Below are 18,318 nucleotides of genomic sequence, written 5' to 3'. Positions count from 1 at the left end.
CCTGCCCACCAGCCCCTTCATTTATAACAGCAGGTGGGTAGCACATGCTCCCCATCACACACCAGAGGAACCCTGCTGCAGCTACAGAGCATGATCACGGTAGGATCTGACTCCAGAACATCACAACTTGGCAGCACAGCCATAGCCTCTACATTGCTTGGAGACTCTATGTCCTAGACCATATAACTCAGCTTGGGCTGTGATATCCTGGTAAAGGTGAGAGATCTAGTGCCCTGCAGAGCAAGACCCACACACTCACATCATGTCTGCTAGAAGGCACACTCCATTGCTACCACTGTGCCTTTGTCCCTGTCCCAATCTCCTGTCTTTATGCAGCCTCACTCTGCTCCAAGGCCCAACACTGCCTCATCACCATCACATGAAATGTCAAGCAAAGCAGATGCCTACCTCTTCACCCTCTGTTCATCTTGATGGATCCCAATAGAGGCACACAGTGAATTAGCTGAAGACCCAGCTGTAGAACACCTGGTCTAGCTAGATCCTAAGACATTTTTCTTTTAATTGGACATCTTGTGTCTCTCACTGCTGCTCTCAGAGACCTTGATTTTCACCTGAGATCTTCCTATTTACTAGGGATCTTTTGAGTCTGGCTTCAGGGCTCCTGCAAGTGAAGCAAGAAAGAGTCCTTGTTACCCTATCCATGAACAAGCTGCTAAAAATACCAGAATCACGTGGGATTAAGCCTGTGTTTGCTGTACACAGATATGGTTTGTTTAATAGATCATTGCAACACAAAGGTCTGAGGGATTGAGATTTTCTTTCTCTGCCCACCAAAGCTACTCTCTGACTGAGCTATTATGTGTTGAGTCAAATTCTTCTTTGCCCAGCTTAGAACCTATAGAGGTGGTGGGTCTGACCCCTGCTTGTAAGACAACATGTTACTTTCTCTGCTTCAGTCATTTCTGAGGTGATGTCCCCACCCAGATCTACCGGATTTCCTCTGTACTGTGGCCTTTGTTAAGAAATTCCAGCCTATGGGTGATGACCAGACACTGCAGTAGGTCATCTCTGGGATCAAGATGTGGGAGAAGTTGGTTACAGTTGAGACCATTCAATAAGGAACCAGGAGAGACCTGGGGATCTGGCAGGACCATCTGTAGGGGAAGGTGCCTGATCCCTCATGGAAGTACTTTCCAGGGATGCTTTGAGTGTTCATCAGGATCCTATTTCTGATGGTATGGCACCATGTTAGAATGGGCCTACCGCTGCCCTTCCTACCCCACAATCAAGGCCACTTCTAGAAGAGTCACAACTGGGGTAATTTGTGCAGAGGCATCACTTCAGAAGTGACTGAAGCAGAGAATATCCAGTGCTTGGTGGGCTGCATTTCCCTTTTCCTTTCTTCATTTTGAAAGGCTGTAACTTCACTTTATTCCAGACCTTGTTTATGAAAAGAGCAAGGTTCAATGTTCAGTAGGCTCTGTATTTTTTCCCTAAAGTTAAATTTCTTTCCTGACTCAGCCTAGAAGGACAAAGCTGCAGGACTGGGGAGGAGGTCTGTGTGTGTGTGTGTGTGTGAAAGATACATCCTAAGTTTGTTTCACACACTGACTGCACCCCATATTCCACCTTCTGTCAACACCCATTGCAGTTGAAGTTGGCCCCACTGCAGTGTATGACTGGCTGAGAATCTTAGCAGGACTTTTGGTAATGCACTGATGCAGAAACGCACAAAACTCAGTGGTGAATACTTGCTCAGACAAGTTTTGCCTTTCTTCATCCCTTTCTGAGCAATGAGCTGGCATTTTTTTTTGCCTAGTTTGTTGGGGTTTTTCCACTCCGTATGGTCAATATTTAATTTCTGGTGAACAAAGATACTTTTCACGTTCTGTTTCCCTGCAGGAAACCATTTCCTTGCAGGTTTGGATGACTCAAGATGTGAATAATTATATTAGATATTATATGAGAGAGGAAAAATGTGGACATGGGAGGAGACAGAAGGGGTTGAATGGAGGGAAAGAAATGGAAAAATGGAAAAAGGACAACAGATGGAAGGTGGTGAGTGAAAGCATCAGGAAAGTGAAGGAGAGGAGAGATAGAGGAAGTCATGATTCCCTAAGGAACAGAGAGGTGAGGGACAGTGAAGGAAGGTGGAGAACAGAGAAAACAGGAAAAAAGGTAAGTGTGAAGGGAGTGGTGGGTGGGAATTGTGAGGAAAATACAGTATGCAGGAAAGGAAGAGAGAGGTGGTGGCCTAGAAGATAAAGCAGAGGTGAGAGGAGAACCCGTGTCCTGTTCTGACACTGCTCAGATGACTGGCTGCTTCTTGCAGGTAAGCAGCCAGGCAGAAGAGGCCCAGAGGTCTGACTGCCATCACGTGTTGCCTCCCTCCATCCACCACGCTGATTAGACTTGGGACTTAGTGATGCTGACAGAAAGTGAGGGAAACAAATCTCTTCCATTTCCCAAAGACACTTCTTGAAGTCTGTTTGGGGGACAAGGGATGTGACTTTCCAAGAGACGTGGAGAAGTCCGTCCCTCCCCCAGATCCAGAAGGGAGTTCTTCAGTTTCTTCAGGCCCAGGAGGTCTATAACAGTGTAAATTCACAGATGTAGTGACCTTGAAGTTTATACTCTTCTGTGGAAAGACCCCATAATATGCTGGAGTGATCACTCCAAGGCCTTCTAGCAACAAGACAAGTTTCTGATTCCTCCAAGAGGGTACGGGGGTGTAGAGAGGCTGTACTGGCAAAGGAGACCTCTTCAGAGCATCCCTACATAGCAACAATTGCAAGTGGGAAGGAGATCTGTCATCTAAACCTCCTTCACAGGCTGGCTAACCTGCCTCAGGCAGTTTCACCTTCAGGCACACTCACTGCACAACAGGGCTGGAGAAATTAGTGCTTCCTTCTCTGTTAAGGATCTGGCTGGGGGTGAAGGAGCAGTGTCTCCTCATCATCCCCAGTCTCAAAACAGTTCAGCACTGACAGAGTGAAGACAGGTGCAGGCAGAGCAGCTCTGGGACGATGGAGACAGCAAAACCTGGAGAATCATTTCTCTCCCTCTCACACTCCACCACTGGACAGGTGCTCTCTTCCACTGCACACTCAGTCACAGACAGGCCGACCTTCTTAGAGAAGCAGGAAGGGCCCATGATGCCTTCTTACAGAAGCAGGCTACACATGCCAGAGCAGAGTTGTATCTGGCAGTTGTGAGTGGCCAAGTGCCTTTCAGAGGTCAGTCAAGCCTCAGTTTCTATGGATGTTGCCCTGCAAGTTCTATCTTCCAGCTCAGCTCCCTGCAGCAGTGGAGGGAGGAATGAGGACCAGTGAGGGACTTGCAACCCAGATACCCCTCCAACATCAGACCACAGCTCCACAGGAGTTTAAAAACCTTCCACTTCCATCACATCAGTCTTTAAACTTCAGGACCACCTCAGGCTGATCTGTCTCCTCAGGGCCTCTTTTACCTGCTGGGTTTTAGAGAAACACTGCTTTGCTGCAGCAAAAGCCAAATGCCCATCAGCTGGTACTGAGAACTGTCTCTCTCCCCTCAGTTGCATTTCTCCACCATCACGTCCCCCCAGTGCCCCACTGCAGTCTGTGTCCAGCCTTACTTCTCACTCTTCTGAGCTGTTTGCTCTACCTCAGCACCTCCAATGCCCCTAAGGATCCAGAACACCCTTTTCCTTGCCACCACAACCACCATCAATGCCATTGACACCTCCTTACTCCTCTCCTATCCCCCAAAGGCACCCTTTCCTACAATGGCCCTGGAAGGAGGGCACAATCTTCCTGGAGTATGGTAACATAGCCCTGGAAAGCCTCTAATTAACCCTAATTATCTAATTCATGGCTTCATTCTGGCAGCTCCTGCCACAAAGTGCTCAACAGACAGTGTCAAAAATACCAATTATCTCCCTGGCTGCCACTTGAGAAGCAGACAGAAAGAGAAACGGGTGTCATGGGCAGGGAGCCTGGTGACACAAGACAGAGACAGAAAAGGTATGGCAGAGAAACAGAGGCAACAGCTCTCTCCCTACCTTATTAGGAAGGGATGAAAGCTGGGATCTCGCGTCTCTTCTGGCCCAACGCCCAACCTGAGCAAGCCCAGAATTAACCCCTTTTCCTCCAGACAAACAGATATCATGACACTAAGCAGCCACTTTGCTTCTACTGAAGGCACTCATAGAGAACAGGTACAGCCACTTCAGCCTTTATAGCTTTAACCTGCTAGGCCTAGCACCTCCTTGCCTTGATGAATCCGCCCTATGACACAGTTTTGCTCGGCTTGGCCATTTTTGTCAGCTGCATCACTGTCCTGCAGCTCAGGACCTTGGTTCAACAGCACACAAGCAATTTTCAGCTGTTAGGAAACCCCAGTCATCCCCACCCTTAAGCTCACCCCTGGATAAACTCCAGATGTTCAAGAAGGGAAAGAACAGAGTAGAAGGAAATCCCCAGGCCTGTGTGAGAAGATAACAGCAGGCAGCTGGGGCAGGCTTGTGCCTGTTTGTTCACAAGTCTGCAGGCAATTATGGCTCTTCTTCATGCTCCCTGCCTGGCTGTACTTCTCCCTCCTTCAGCCACTTCACACCAGAGGTCCTCAGCTCCCCCCACCCTTTCTTCAAGCTTCATCTTGTTATTCCGGTCCCGTTCATCCCTTGATACTCATGGCAGAGCCTCCACTGTCTTTGGTGCTGGAGCAAGACAAACGGGACAAGGCACTGGGCTGGAAAATTGGGTGCAGAAGTTGCAATGAATTTTTAATGATGCCCTTTCTGGCAACATATAAAGAGAGATGGAGCTGAATGCTTTTATTTTTTAAAGTGTTTCTTATTTAAAAAGTGATGAGGCTTTTGATCCATTTTCCACAGTAGCATTGTCTGGGGCCCCTGCCTTACTTAGCAGAAGTCGCCATACAGCTCCTCGGACTCACTTTTGATGCATTCCCTCCTCCTTCAAGGATGTGTGTTAACTATCAGTCCTGAGCAGTCTGGCAATCCCACTGCAAGAGGTATCATGTAACAGTATTGTGAGAGACAGACTCTGTCCCAGGGAGCCTGATGAGGGAAGGGGAAAACACAGATCCCTGTTGGTTACTTGGGAAGCCAAGGAATGGAGGAGTTCTGCACCCTGCCATAGTCCCACCAAGCCTGTGGCAGAACCTTGTTTGGCCTATAGTGCAGCACCAGATACTAATCCATCCATCATCTTAACTATGTATGTGAACCTGTTTCTTGTGCATTTGAGTCCTCCTTCCATCTCTCTTACCCTTTCACTCCTAAATCTTTCCCCCTCAGGCTGTTCAGGTTTGCTTTCTCTCATTTTGTGTTTCCTCCAAGGATGAGAAGGGAGATGTACAGGTTGTTCAGCGGCATCCTCTGCTCCCCTGCTAAGGATGGGCATGGCCTGTGCACTTACACTCCCAAATCCCCCTGATTCTGTGGACATCTCATCTGTCCTCCAGCTCTGCATGACACACACCTTTGTGTTTTAATTGAGCATGCATCCAAGACCTGAGGAAAGATGTTTGCCTGACCATTCCCTATCCTGCAACGCTCTCCTCCCGCTGAGGGACAGTCCTTGGGACAAATGTCAGCAGTGTGACCCTCACACCCTCATCCATTTGCTCAGTGCCCTTCAGAGCTGTTGGTTACTGGTTCCGTTTGAGCCAACTTTATCTGGAAGGGAGAGATTCCTCACTCTGCTCTCTTAGGTTTGGCCTGACCCTGAGGAGTCATGATTGCTCAGGGTCCCCAGGCACTGGAGCTCCAGAGAGCAGTGGTATCCCCTAATCTGACCTGGCTATTGTAAAAGTCATCAGGCATCTGGAATATTGTGTCCAGTTCTGGGCCCCTCAGTTCAAGAAGGACAGGGACTGCTAGAGAGAGTCCAGCGCAGAGCCACGAAGATGATTAAGGGAGTGGAACATCTCCCTTATGAGGAGAGGCTGAGGGAGCTGGGTCTCTTTAGCTTGGAGAAGAGGAGACTGAGGGGTGACCTCATTAATGTTTATAAATATGTAAAGGGCAAGTGTCATGAGGATGGAGCCAGGATCTTCTCAGTGACATCCTTGACAGGACAAACGGCAACAGGTGCAAGCTGGAACACAGGAGGTTCCACAAAAATATGAGGAAAAACTTCTTTACAGTGAGTGTAACTGAACACTGGAACAGGCTGCCCAGAGAGGTTGTGGAGTCTCCTTCTCTGGAGACATTCAAAACCCTCCTGGACGCATTCCTGTGTGACATGATCTAGGTAATCCTGCTCTGGCAGGGGGATTGGACTAGATGATCTTTTGAGGTCCCTTCCAATCCTAACATTCTGTGATTCTGTGATTCTGTGATTTGGACAGGAAACCAAGGCTCAGAAAGGATGTTACCTTTGCAGTGGAAACAGGATTCATCTGCCAGGCTGCAATTCCACCAGAGATGCTCTTCAGTCCTGACAGTCAGTCCAGAAGAGGGCAATGTTGCCCACTTGCCTGTCCGTTTCACAACACACACACACATGCACGTGCACACAGTATGCAAAGAGATCTCAACTCCCGTATGATTTCCAGCAAAAGGCTCTGTGGCTAAGTCCATTCTTTCTGCGCTGCAGCAAATTATGGCTTGGATAAGTTATTGAACTTCATGGGAGTGAAAAAGAGCCACGTCAGCATGAACCGACCACAAGGCAACACAAAATGGTCTTCCTGAGTCTGCAGCCAGCCTAAAACATGAGGCTACGCAAAGCTGCACTGTTTGTCTCCATGATGGGTTTGCTTAGCAGGCCAGCTCACACCAGCCACCCAGGTGACTCCCTCCCTCACACTGCCCACTGCAGCTACATCACTGTTCACAACACAGCACCAGGCCTTTCTCCCACTCCGTGACACAGCCACCATGGTCCTCCAAGCAGGTTCTGGAGGCAGAGGTCAGTGTGGTTTGCTGCAAAGACTGCATCAGTTGGACACAGTCATATCCAGAGGCACTTGAGAGAACAACGTAGGCTCCCAGATGCAGCTCATAACTCATTCCTTACCTGGACACACACTTGGCTCACACAACCCTGGGCAGAGCAGAGGACTCACAAGGTCTCTGACTGGAATCAGCCAAAGGCTGCTTAAATACAAGCACTGCTTAACTCTTTCATCATAGATAATTTTGGCCCAGAGGGCTGACTACCATGCCTCCATGTCCCCCGAGCCCCACAGTCCCCACCTGGCTTGAGGCCATTTGTTATTACTTCAGCCCTGACAGTCTTTCCTTCCCAAAGCCTCTTGCTCCCTCTAGACAGCATTTGCAAATACATGTTGTCCTTGCTCATCCCTGTGGCAGAGCAACCAGATGAAATGTAGGGACTGTGGAGACAAAATTTAATTTAGCAACAAAATAAACAGCATGGGGGTACTCTACTGATTAGATTGTGCCTCTTTATAATCTGTGTATTAACTCCTCCAAGGTTTGACATTCCCTGCCTCAGAAGGCCCATATCCCTGCACTGCAGAAATGCAGATGCCAGGAACACTACCTTGACCCAAAGATCCAGCTTTCCACCAAGCACGCGAAGCTCTGATTAACCTCACCAGAGCTCCTCTTTGTTATGCACCATTGTCCATCCCTCAGAGAATGCCACAGCCCAGCACCATTCCTTCCCACACTCAATCATTCTTCCCAAGTCCAACGAAGACATGTGTCAGACTGTGAAGCATCTGCCCATAGTAGCATCTGTCCCCAAGGCTGCTCTAAAGTCAATTCAAGCATTATTAAGAGTTATCAACTACTGCGGCATATATACATCCTGGAGCTGAAAGTCATTGTTGTGGCCATATTCACAACCTCTCAAGTCCATTTATTCCTGCTCCTCTCTACACTAGGAGTAGAGGCTGTGAGCTCAGCACACCCAAGAAGGAAGGTCAGAAGCCACGGTTAGTCCTGTCTGATCAAAGCTAGATGTGCAAGGCAAAAGAAGAAACCCTGTGAGCCAAACAGCAGTGCCATTCATGGAGAAACTATAAATGAGACAAAACAGAAGGTGGAGATGAGACAAGACATGAAAGGGAATGGCTGCTATGTCCTCCATGCACAAAATTTGCCTAATTATGTGTCTAAGTGCACCAACAGCCATGGATTTGTTGGCCGTATTCTTGACATTAAATATTGATGCTTCGGAAGAGCTGAGATCAGGCTACAGATTGCTCAGTCATTATCCGTGGCCAAATCACCTGGCTTGGACTGCCTTCCTCCAGACAGCTCTGGAGCTTGGGCAGGGGACGCCTCTCACCGCCAGCTGAGGATTTGTTGCGTAGATGATGGGCAAGGAAGTGCTGCCTTGCACCCAGGTGGTACTGTATGCATGCCCAGAATGGGGCATGAACTGGGTGCTGATCAGTGCAGGAGAGAACCGATGTCATGGCAGGACTGAGGACTCAGTAAAAATGAGGACATGTCCAAACAAGGCAATATCCAAGGGCAGAGGCAGTGTGTTTGGGGGGAGCAGATAATCACCTGGTGCCCCGGAGAATCCACAATCCTTCTCTCATGCCCTGACCCAGCTTTCTCAGTTTCTCCCTTTACCCATTCCCTCCCATCCCATCCCACCTCCTCTACAAGACAAGGCTGGGACAAATGAGACTCAGAAGCAGCTTTCATATTTTTTGTTTGTTGTTTTTTGGGTTTTTTGTTGTTTTGTTTTTTTTTTAAATAAGAAATTTATTGCAAATATAGAAATTGATTTTCTCCATACAGGAATCTGCGAGTTGAGGAAAAAACGATTTCGTGCCATTCAGTTTTAAAACAGGAAAAGAAAGAAAAAAAAAGAAAGATAAGAAAGAGAAATAAAAATTTAAAAGAAGAAAAGAAAGGAAAAAAAAAAGAAGAAAAGAGCATAACTCCAGCTCAAATTTGTCCATACACAATCAGGGGGGGTCAAAGGGTTGTTACGGAAGGAGGAACACCAAAGAGGCCACAAGGAGCCAGTCCCAGCAGCTGCCTCCCAGGCCATTCCTGACGTTCAAGGGCTGATAGCCCCAGCTCGGCACCATGCAGCTGCCCGTCCCTTCCCACCCCCTCACCCCAGTGCTGTTGCTTGTGGATGGACCAGCCAGACCAGCCCTGGTGGGTCTGGCCTGGCCCTGCCAGCCTCTTCCTCTTCCCCCCGGGGAAGGTGGGAGAGCAGGTGGCAAGGACAGGCCACCCAAGAGCAAGGCCTCACAGTGGTGGTGGTTGTTATAGGGGAGGCAGGGCCAAGCCAAACTCACGAGGATGGGGGACAGACGGAGGGGGGCTGTAAGGGGGAGAAGGGATGATTTACCTCCCGGCAGGGCAAGGAGGAAAGGAGGTGCCCACCCAGTGGGAGAAGAAGAAGCCAGGCAGAGACTGCCCTCTCTCCACCTGGGGACAGGGGGGTGGGTTGGGACAGCCCTGCAGAGAGCTGCCATGGTGGGGCTGCGGGTGGAGAGGTATAGAGACATCTCCCCATGGCGTGCGGCAGGGGAAGTCAAGGGGAGGCAGACCCAGAACGCCCCTCACAGTACAAGGCCAAAGCGGCTGGAGGGACACGGTGCAGGAGTGCGTGTGTGTGTATGGGGAGAGGTAACAGACGCTCCCTTCTGCCCCTTCTTCAGGGAAAGACCCAAAAACACCTGCCTCAGCCAGGGTGGGCAGGGGGCAGCTGAGGTGGGGCAGGCTCCAACAGCCCTATAAGAGATCCCCATAGCCCAGTGGAGGGTGGCACTCAGGGTCCATCCCACACCAAGCCACCCTGAAGATGCTCCTCTCCTGCTCAGATGATGGGACAGCAGCAGGCTGGCTCCATCAAGATGGCACGGCTCCATGAGGCTCTTCTTGCGTGCAGCTTGTGCTGAAGGAGGTGGTGGTGGTGAAGGGGTGTTCTCCAGGCTCCCGAAGGCCATGTGTCCTTCCAGATGCAGCTGAGCTTTCTGGTCAGCAACAAGCATAGCAAACGTGCTTTCGGGGCCCTGGGTCCAGCTCTTGCCTGTTGTGGCAGGTGCTCGCCCTGTAGGACTGAGCTCTGCCCTAGAGAGAGGCCAACAGCTCATCATGAAGTCTGCCCAGCTTTTTTCCTCAGGCATTACCGACTTACTTCCCACCTCCTCTTAGAGATCCTCCACCCCTGTACTGAACACGTTCTCCCTCTCCTCCCTTTCTGTCTGACCTTTCCAGCTTTTCCATTGCGGGACATCTCTTCCTCTGGTCCCTTCCAGTCTGTCCCTCTTCTTCACCCTCTCCATCTTCCTCTATCTGTCTCCTCCTTGCTTCCCTATTCATTGTTCCCACCATACCCTCCTCACCCCTGCTGTGTCTGCCCCTCCTCTCCCTTCCTCAGATCCTTTTCCCCCTTCACTCCTGTGCCTCCCCCTCCTTCCCCCAAGCCTGCCTAGCAAAGCCTCCTCCAGGAAGGCAGGCTGATTAGCATTGCAAACGCACTGAGGCCTCCTCAGCCCGACATAAATCTTCATTTGTCAGTCATGAATATTTCACACCTGCCTCAGGAGGGATTTATGCAGCATGGAAGAGTGGGGAGGGGGAGAGGGGAATGTGGCACCGCAGCATAAGCTGGAGCAGCTCTGGCAAGGATGGGGAAGAGCTCTGCCTCACGGAAACAGCACACCTAGGGTCTCACCTTCACTCTTCTGGGTGCAGGAACCCAGCCCAGGCTACCCCACCCAGAGCCTGTCCCTGGGGGAAGAGGGCAGGTCAGCACCCAACATCATTCTTCACCCTCCACGCTTTCCAATGAGGTGAACTAAACCGCTGTTTTCCCTGCCAAGAGTCACCAACCCAGAAATGAAGTGTGAAAGGGGCTGGTCCTGGTTCTGCCCCATGGATCCACTTTGCTTTGGGAGAAGGCAGGGATGAGAGACTCTTGGCAAAGCCAAGCCATAGAGGGCTTAGAAACTTCAGGCAGTCTCTCCATGCTTTTTCCCACCACGGAGGTCTTAAAGGTTTCATCATGCCCTGCCCTCTGCCAGGGCCACCCACAGGAGAGGAGGGGGTAGGACAGACTAATCCAGAGCTCCGTGCAATCAATGAGCGGAAGGTGGTGGAAGGTCTCCTAGTGCTTTGCAAACCAGTTCCACATCAAGCTTTCACTGTATCAGAGGTTTCCCGCAGCTGAAAACACTCCTTGTCCCCCCAAGAATAGCCTTGCTTGGTAGATTGAGGAAAGAGCAACCAGGGCATGGGGGATGGTAGTGACCATTTCTCTTAGAGATCTGTCTTGATGGGCCTCACGTCCTGTTTCTAAATAATTAGGAGAAATGATGACCACTAGAAAGAGGCAGGCCTTTGGCATGTAACACATTTCCCTTCACGCAAACAACCCTGAAAAGCAGCTGAGAGACCACATGTGGGGCAAGCTGGGGGGACACTGGAAAGAAGAAGGAATGTTTTTTATGGGGCCTGATTGGGTTGGGTTCTCTTTGGGATGTGTTCCCTCCCAAACTGGTAGGAGTCCTCTCATAAAAACACATCAGGGATGAAGGAAAGGAGCAGGGAAACAGGGAGAAGGATGGGAGAGACTTTGGGGGAGGAGGTTAAATTCCAACAAACCGGCACATACACAACAGGTGTTTGCTCAGAAAAATACAGTAAAATTGTCATGCAAATAGAACGTTAAATTTGCTTTCCTCCGCAGGGCTGGCATCACTTTTGCAAGCCCTCATCCCTGGGGAGGGAGCAGGACAAGGAAGAAGGGAGGAGGAAGGAAGGTGGGACACTTTGCTCCCCTTCCTTGCCCTCTTCCTCCACAGAACAGTCCATCTTGTGCAAACTTCACCACTGGTTTGGAGTGGGAGGATACAGTTGGGAGAGAAATGGCTTGTCCCTCCTACCCACCCTTACCCCCACCATAAGCAAAAGAAAGGCCTGATGATAGCTGTATCCCTGACCTTTCTTTCTGCCTTGTTGGGTGATGGAGGAGGTAGCAGAAACAGGTTAATGCTCCCCCCAAAAGTATAGACTGAGTGGAACTGATTACAAGACCATACAGCAGAGAAGCACAGTGAGGGAAGAGGTGGGGAGAGGAAAAGGATTCTGTCCCCCCGTGCCTGTCATCCCCCTTTTCCTGTCCAGTTCTGTGCCCCAGCCATTAGTCTTTCCTGCATGGATGGTTGCCACGCTGGAAGACTGCTGGGCCTGCTCCATGTGGTAGCTGGAGAGGTCTCTGTTGTGCCTAAGCACCTCTCACAGCATTTACCTGTCTTGGTTTGGCTGATTGTCCCCAACATGGAGGGACACCTGCCAGCAGTGATGTGACTTCCCCTCCATCCTCCTGAACATACACACATGCATACACACACAAATGCCTTCCTCTGGGCTGGACTGGCTCTTACAGTGTGGAGTCAGTCCCATGAATATCTCTGGACTCAAGCCAAAACAATGCTTGAACCGTGGGGAAGCAGGCTGACAGTGAAGGAGGCTGAGGCAATGGGATCAGGATCTGGCTTAGGATTGTTACCATCAGTATCCCTACAAGGAAGGAACTTCAAGGATCTTCACAGGTTTAGAACTTGGGGATCTCCCCTCTGGTTTTTGCATACCAGGCTCTGTCTACTGCTGCTCCTCACTTACAGAAGATGAAGTCATGTCACTTGTGGCACAGAAACCAGATCTCACAGCTGGCAATGCTACTACCTGACAGATACAGTCAGGTTCCCTGAAGGCAGCATGTAATCTCTCCCAAAGAAGCTCCTACACCCTCATCCTTCTCCCAGGGCCCCCAAAAACACTGGGGATTCTGAGCCTCGGAAAGGAAATAGCCACTAGGGAAATGCCAACACAACACAGGCCCTCACCCTCATCCTGATAGAGATGAACAATTGTCAAGAATTGGAGTGTGCGGTTTCATGGACAGGAGGCCCACTGTGGCTGCATAAAGATGCACTCAGCAGGCAGCCACCCCTGCCTGACAGGAAAACTTTGGAAGAAAGTGTGCTAAGATTGTGCTTTGCTGGGGCTGCTCAGAAATGGGATGAAGTGAAGAGGGCAGTAGGCTCATTCCCAGCTCTGTGGCAGATCTTCTATTCAAGGGACAGAGGCTGGGACCTAGCAAGTGAGACCGTGTTTTTGCCAAGACATTATAGGATCCCTAAGAAAAGTTTGTCACAGCTAACTGTGAGGAGGTGGAGGATTTAGGAGGTGATAAGTTGCTCTTACTCTCATGAGGACCTCTAACTGTTGAAAGGAACACTGCCATCCAGAGGCTGGTATCCTCTTCTATCCCAGCACACGCAGTGTGGCTGCACAAACAAAGGGAGCTTCTCCTGAAGCCATCCCTCTTGGGCTACTCCCAGGCCCCATTCTTATATCCCTTTTCTTTCCTGTGCTCCTGCCTTCACCCTAGGCTGTCTCCTATCCATGCCAGAATGTCCACGGACTGTTCAAGGGGAAGCCACTTGGTGGCTTGTCTGTCAATGCCAGTGAGGTGAGCAACTGAAATCCTATTCTTCACATCCACCTGCAAGTGAGGAGGTTGGGTGATGCTCTTCTCATGCACACCCCCACACCTCACACCCCATGGTGCAAGTCTGTTGGGAAGAGCTGCAGAAGTTTTGTGTAGAACTTACTTGTTATACTCAGCTCCTCTCCAGATCCCTTCCTCATAGCAAGGAGACGTGAACAGACAGTATCAAAACTACTGCAGAAGGGAAACCTGAGCATAGGTGTGTATGGTGGGGAGGGCCTCTGACCTGTGACACTCATGGAGAGATGGGAGCTCTTTACAATTCTGAGAGACCGGACCTTCCTGCCTTTTCCTCTACCACTTCTTGAGGACCTGGCTTGCCCTGCCAAAGAGCACATTCATAACCCTCCACCAACTGGCAGAAAGCTGGCTCTGAGCAGGCCTGGAAAATGCCTGTCACTCCAGAATTTCTGGTGTTCATCAGCAACAACATGGCAGGAGAAGGGAAGGAGGAAGAGCTGCAAGGGCGCAGAGCCTGTTGTATGGCAGGTCCTACCTCCCTTGGTCCTTCACACCTCCTCTCCTTTGAGGAGGATGGAGTTCATGAAATATCTAGACAGAAAGTGCAAGCCTAGGGAGCCCTAACAGGGGGTAGGGAAGAGCAAAGCAAAAGAAGTGAGACAACTTCTTCCGACAAATCCCACCTATCTTGGAAGGGGACAGGAGAGAGAGAAAAGCCTCCACTGCCAAAGAAAATGAGGGAAAAATTAGTGATGAAAGATTTGGAAAAGCAGGTGTATCAGGTGGGCAGAAAAACTTTCTAGACCAAAGTCCTCCTCTCCCACCCAAAAAGAACAGAAACAGCAATAGTTCACAGCTGAGTTTCATGTCCAGTGAGCGTCTATCCCTGCCCTTCCCCTGCCACCACTGCCACCCCCTCCCGAGTCATTCCCACCCACCCACACTCCAGTGTTGTTACCACAGTGTCAGAGCAGGAACGCTCCTCCAACCATCTGCAGGCAGAACAATGGTCCCTGTAACACAGTAGAGACAATTCGGCATGTGTGTGTCTGTGTGTGTCTGTGTGTGTGAGAGTTTTCTGTTGTTGTTGTAAACTTTAAGAAACTATGTTGTCAGTTTTGTATTTGTTGGGAGTATTTTGCTGTTGGTTTATTTTTCACAGTCAAGTGGCATATTTTTTTTCTGGTTGTTGGGATGGGGGGTCTTGTTTTGTATTTTTCCTTGGAAAGAGTGAGGGAGAGTCACAGCTTCTGCTGAGCAGAGACTCCTTTCCAGTAATCCAGGATGTCATGCAGATCTTCGTCCTTGGCAAACTGAACTTTCTTCCGCAGGGCATGCCCAGCCGCCATGTAACCTCCTCCCTGTGGTGCTTCTTGTAAGGCCGGAATCGCTCCAGATCTTGTGGGTGCTCTCTGACGAGTACTCAGGGCTGGAGGAGTAGCCTGAGAAGTAGTGTCTGGGGGAGAGCTGGGAGTACGTGGAGTCTCGCTTGGACCGGGAGAGTGGCTTGAGGAATGACACCCGCTGGCTCAGGGTGTCAGCACTTTCCTCATAATACAGGGCTGGGAAAGAGTGACGGTGCTCACTGCAATGGTAAGAAGGCTTGACCTCCAAGTGGTGGATGGCGCCCGGGGACACCAAGGGAAGACGATCCAAGGGCTATTGAGTGGGCTGCCCTTCTCAATGTATTTGGAGTCAGACTTGCTGAGTGGTGGGTGGTCAGGCACATCCAAGCTGAAGACCTTGGCGCTCTTGATGGAGCCACTAGAGGAGACACTGCAGGTCTTTCTGGCCACGGCAGCATCAGCGCTGAGCTGGCGCTGCAAAGGGTGGTGGGAGCTTTCCTTGTAGGGTGGGGAAAGAAAGCTGGGCCGCTCTAGCCCACCCGAGGAACTGGCTGGGATGGACTGGCACTCAAAGGCCATGTCTGAGTCAACACCAGTCCCACCACCCAGGAAGGAAGCTGTGTCCAGCTTGAGGGCATCAATGCAGTTGTTGATGATCTGGTTGACCTTGTCTACCTCCTTGGCTATAGTAGAGATCTCAGCAGCTGAGCCTTGCCCATTGTCAAGCTCCCTCAGGTCCTCATCCCGCTGGGTTCGTTCCAGCCCATCCCCACCACCAGTCCGCACCTCAATGTAGTTACCTTTCGTAGTGACTTTAGGAGTCTCCATCCCAGCCTCCATTGACTTTGACGGGGGCAACTTCTCCCCAATCATGGAAGGGATGGAGGACATCCGTGAGACAGGGATGACTGGTGGTTCACCTAGCTTCTGGGAAAGGATGGACCATGGTACTGGGTATCAATATCTGATCCATAACGCATTTCCAGGATGGTCTTTTTGACATTGAGGGACTTCTGTTTCTCCTCCTGCATCCTCCGCTTCCGCAGGCAGTAGTACACCACGCCCAGAACAATGACCATCCCAAAGAGGCAACCCAAGGTGGTCATGATATAGTGTGTGGTGGTGGAAGTACTGGAAATAGGGTCCTCTCTGCCTTTGCTCCGGGTTGCAAAGGTCAGGCAAGTGTGGTTGTAGCGCCTGTTGTTGCGGATGGAGGCCACACAGAAAGTATAATCAGTGTGGGCCTTCAGCTTGTTGACAGTGACATATTCCTTCTTACTCTTTAGTGTTGCTATGTCAGAAACGTAGCTGTTGTTGTACTGGACCAGCACATACATCTTACTGTAGGGCATGGGGATGGTTACCATCAGGATAGCTGAGGTGATGGTGACATCATGGAGCTTGATGCTGGGACTGAAGGAGGAGTCAGTGGTGGAGGAGGCTGGAGGCTTGACTGAGAGGAATTCCCCAGGGCTGATGGCTGAGCCCTCATCCAGGTCTCGCTGGGAGTCAGGGGTATAAGGGGTGGGGTTGACCCTGGAGAGGGAGGGTATGGTGCCACCTCTGCACATGGACTGGAAGATGGTGATGGCATTACGGCTGTGGTGAGGCCGAGGTGCCAGGAGCGGGTACCCAGCAAACTCTCGAGGAGTCTCACACTGGAGCCGGTCATAGTTCTTGGTGACATTGTTGAAGAGTGCCAGCCAGTTAAGAAAGCTGTAGAGGCTACAGTCGCAGTTGAAGGGGTTGCCAGCCAGCTCACACACCATCAGATTGCTCAAGCTGGTGAAAGTGTTCCCCTCCAGGCGGCTGAGACGGTTAGATGACAGGTCAATGCTAATCAAGTTGGGGCACTCTGAGAAGGCAGTAGCAGTGACCAGCTCAATTAGATTGTGCTGCACAAAGAGGAACTGGAGACGAGCCATGCCCCGCAACATGCCTTCTGTCAGGTTGGTGAGTTTGTTGTAGCCCAACTGTAAGACCTGGAGGTTTGATTGGCCCATGAAAGCCCCGTCCTCGATATAGGAGATCTCATTCTTGGTTAGGTTCAAATCAGTCAGGTTGCCGAAGCGGTTGAGGGAGGAGTACAGCACCACTTTGAGCTTATTCTCGTTCAGACGCAAGTCGTGCACCGTACTGTTGATATGCTGGGGGATGGTCTCATACGGGGGCTGGTTCTGGCTGCAGATGGCCAGCCAGACATAACCTTTGTCCCCCTCAATCAGCCAGCAGTCACCTTGCACAGTGCCAGGGGAAAACAAGCAGAGCAGGGCAGCTGCCCACAACCCCAGGCACATCATGGTCTGCAGTGGTGCCCTCATCAGGATGAAAAAAAAACAACAAAAAACAACCCCAAATGTCAGGACCACAGCAAAAGGAAAATAAGGGGCAGAGGGAAGAGAAGGGGCAGTAACTGAGGGTTTAGCAATGAAAGGGCATGAACACCCCAGTCCTATTGGATATCGTCACCATTATTTCTTCTTGCCCTCTGGGTCAACCCAGGAGAATGGAGCAGGGGGAACACGTTCAGTTTGCTTCCAGCACACCCAAAAGCTATGACCATGGATGATGGGTCTGGGAGGGAACTACCTTGTGCTTCTTTTATAAACAAAAATTCAGACCGAGGATAACAAACCTTCTCTGATGATCATGAGTGACTCGCCCACCTTTTCCACTTTCCTCCCTCCGACCCACCCCCCACCCACACTGAACCCACCGCAAAACAAACCCAGGTCCTCCCCCCTCCAGTCTTCCCCCGCCCCTCCACGGTGTGATTCGGAAGCACAAGGCAGGCTGCCTCCTCTGTCGCTCACGCTCCCTCGGTTCCTCCTCCTTCTCTTCCTTCTCTCCCAGGTTCCCTCTGAGAAGCTTCAGAGCTTCAGATCAAACATGTCGAAAACAAAAATACAGAGAGGGAAAGAGCAAGCGCGTATGAGAAAGATCCATCTGTCACTGGAATCTGGAAAAGAAAGCACACAGGAGACAAGAAGAGGCATCAGTTGGAGGGATCTTTGAGATAAGAGTATAGACAGCAAGGTTTCATGAGAAGAGGGAGATGGGGAAGAGACAGTGTTATGGGGGGGTGCAAGCAAGAGAGGAGTGCTACTGCCTGCCATGCTGATAAGCCTTTGAGAAGGGAACCCTCACGATGTATAATTCCGTTTCAGGGGTATGCAGAAGGGCACGCAAGCTCCCTTAAGTAACATGATCACAGGCAGAGACCTGGGGGAAGGTAGCAGCGAAGGGTAGAAGGGGAAGGGGAGGGAGGACGGGAAACATAAGCTGCAGGCAGCTCAGAACCCCTAGTGTAAACAAAGGCAAGCCCCAAGCACAGGCAAAGCCACGGATCTTCAGCTGCCTGAAAATGACGTACACAGAATACATGAAGAAGGGAAAATGCAGACAAGCCTCGCCCTCCCCGAAAAAAAAACACTTTTTTGTTTGTTTCCTTCCTTTATGCAAGAGGAATAAATAATTCAAGCCACGTGTAACCACTTGTGCTCTAAAAATTGTTTATGCCTCTTGGTGCAGCGACAAGGCTGTTGAGGTGAGCCAGCCCTGCTTGAGCATGCTGGGGG

General features: G+C 50.6%; 1 protein-coding gene across 1 annotated transcript; it reads right to left on the bottom strand.

Annotated features, from left to right (window-relative positions):
• Positions 1-14,635: 14,635 nt before the first annotated feature.
• On the bottom strand, positions 14,636-17,040 carry ELFN2 (extracellular leucine rich repeat and fibronectin type III domain containing 2). Its single transcript, XM_068402201.1, is given in 5 exon segments — positions 14,636-14,748; positions 14,751-14,786; positions 14,789-15,055; positions 15,058-15,691; positions 15,694-17,040. Coding segments are annotated over 5 exon segments (2,397 nt in total).
• Between the last annotated feature and the right edge of the window lie 1,278 nt (positions 17,041-18,318).

Source organism: Nyctibius grandis, chromosome 5 (assembly GCF_013368605.1).
Source record: "Nyctibius grandis isolate bNycGra1 chromosome 5, bNycGra1.pri, whole genome shotgun sequence".
Taxonomy (NCBI): domain Eukaryota; kingdom Metazoa; phylum Chordata; class Aves; order Nyctibiiformes; family Nyctibiidae; genus Nyctibius; species Nyctibius grandis.
This window is presented reverse-complemented; position numbering and strand designations above follow the sequence as displayed.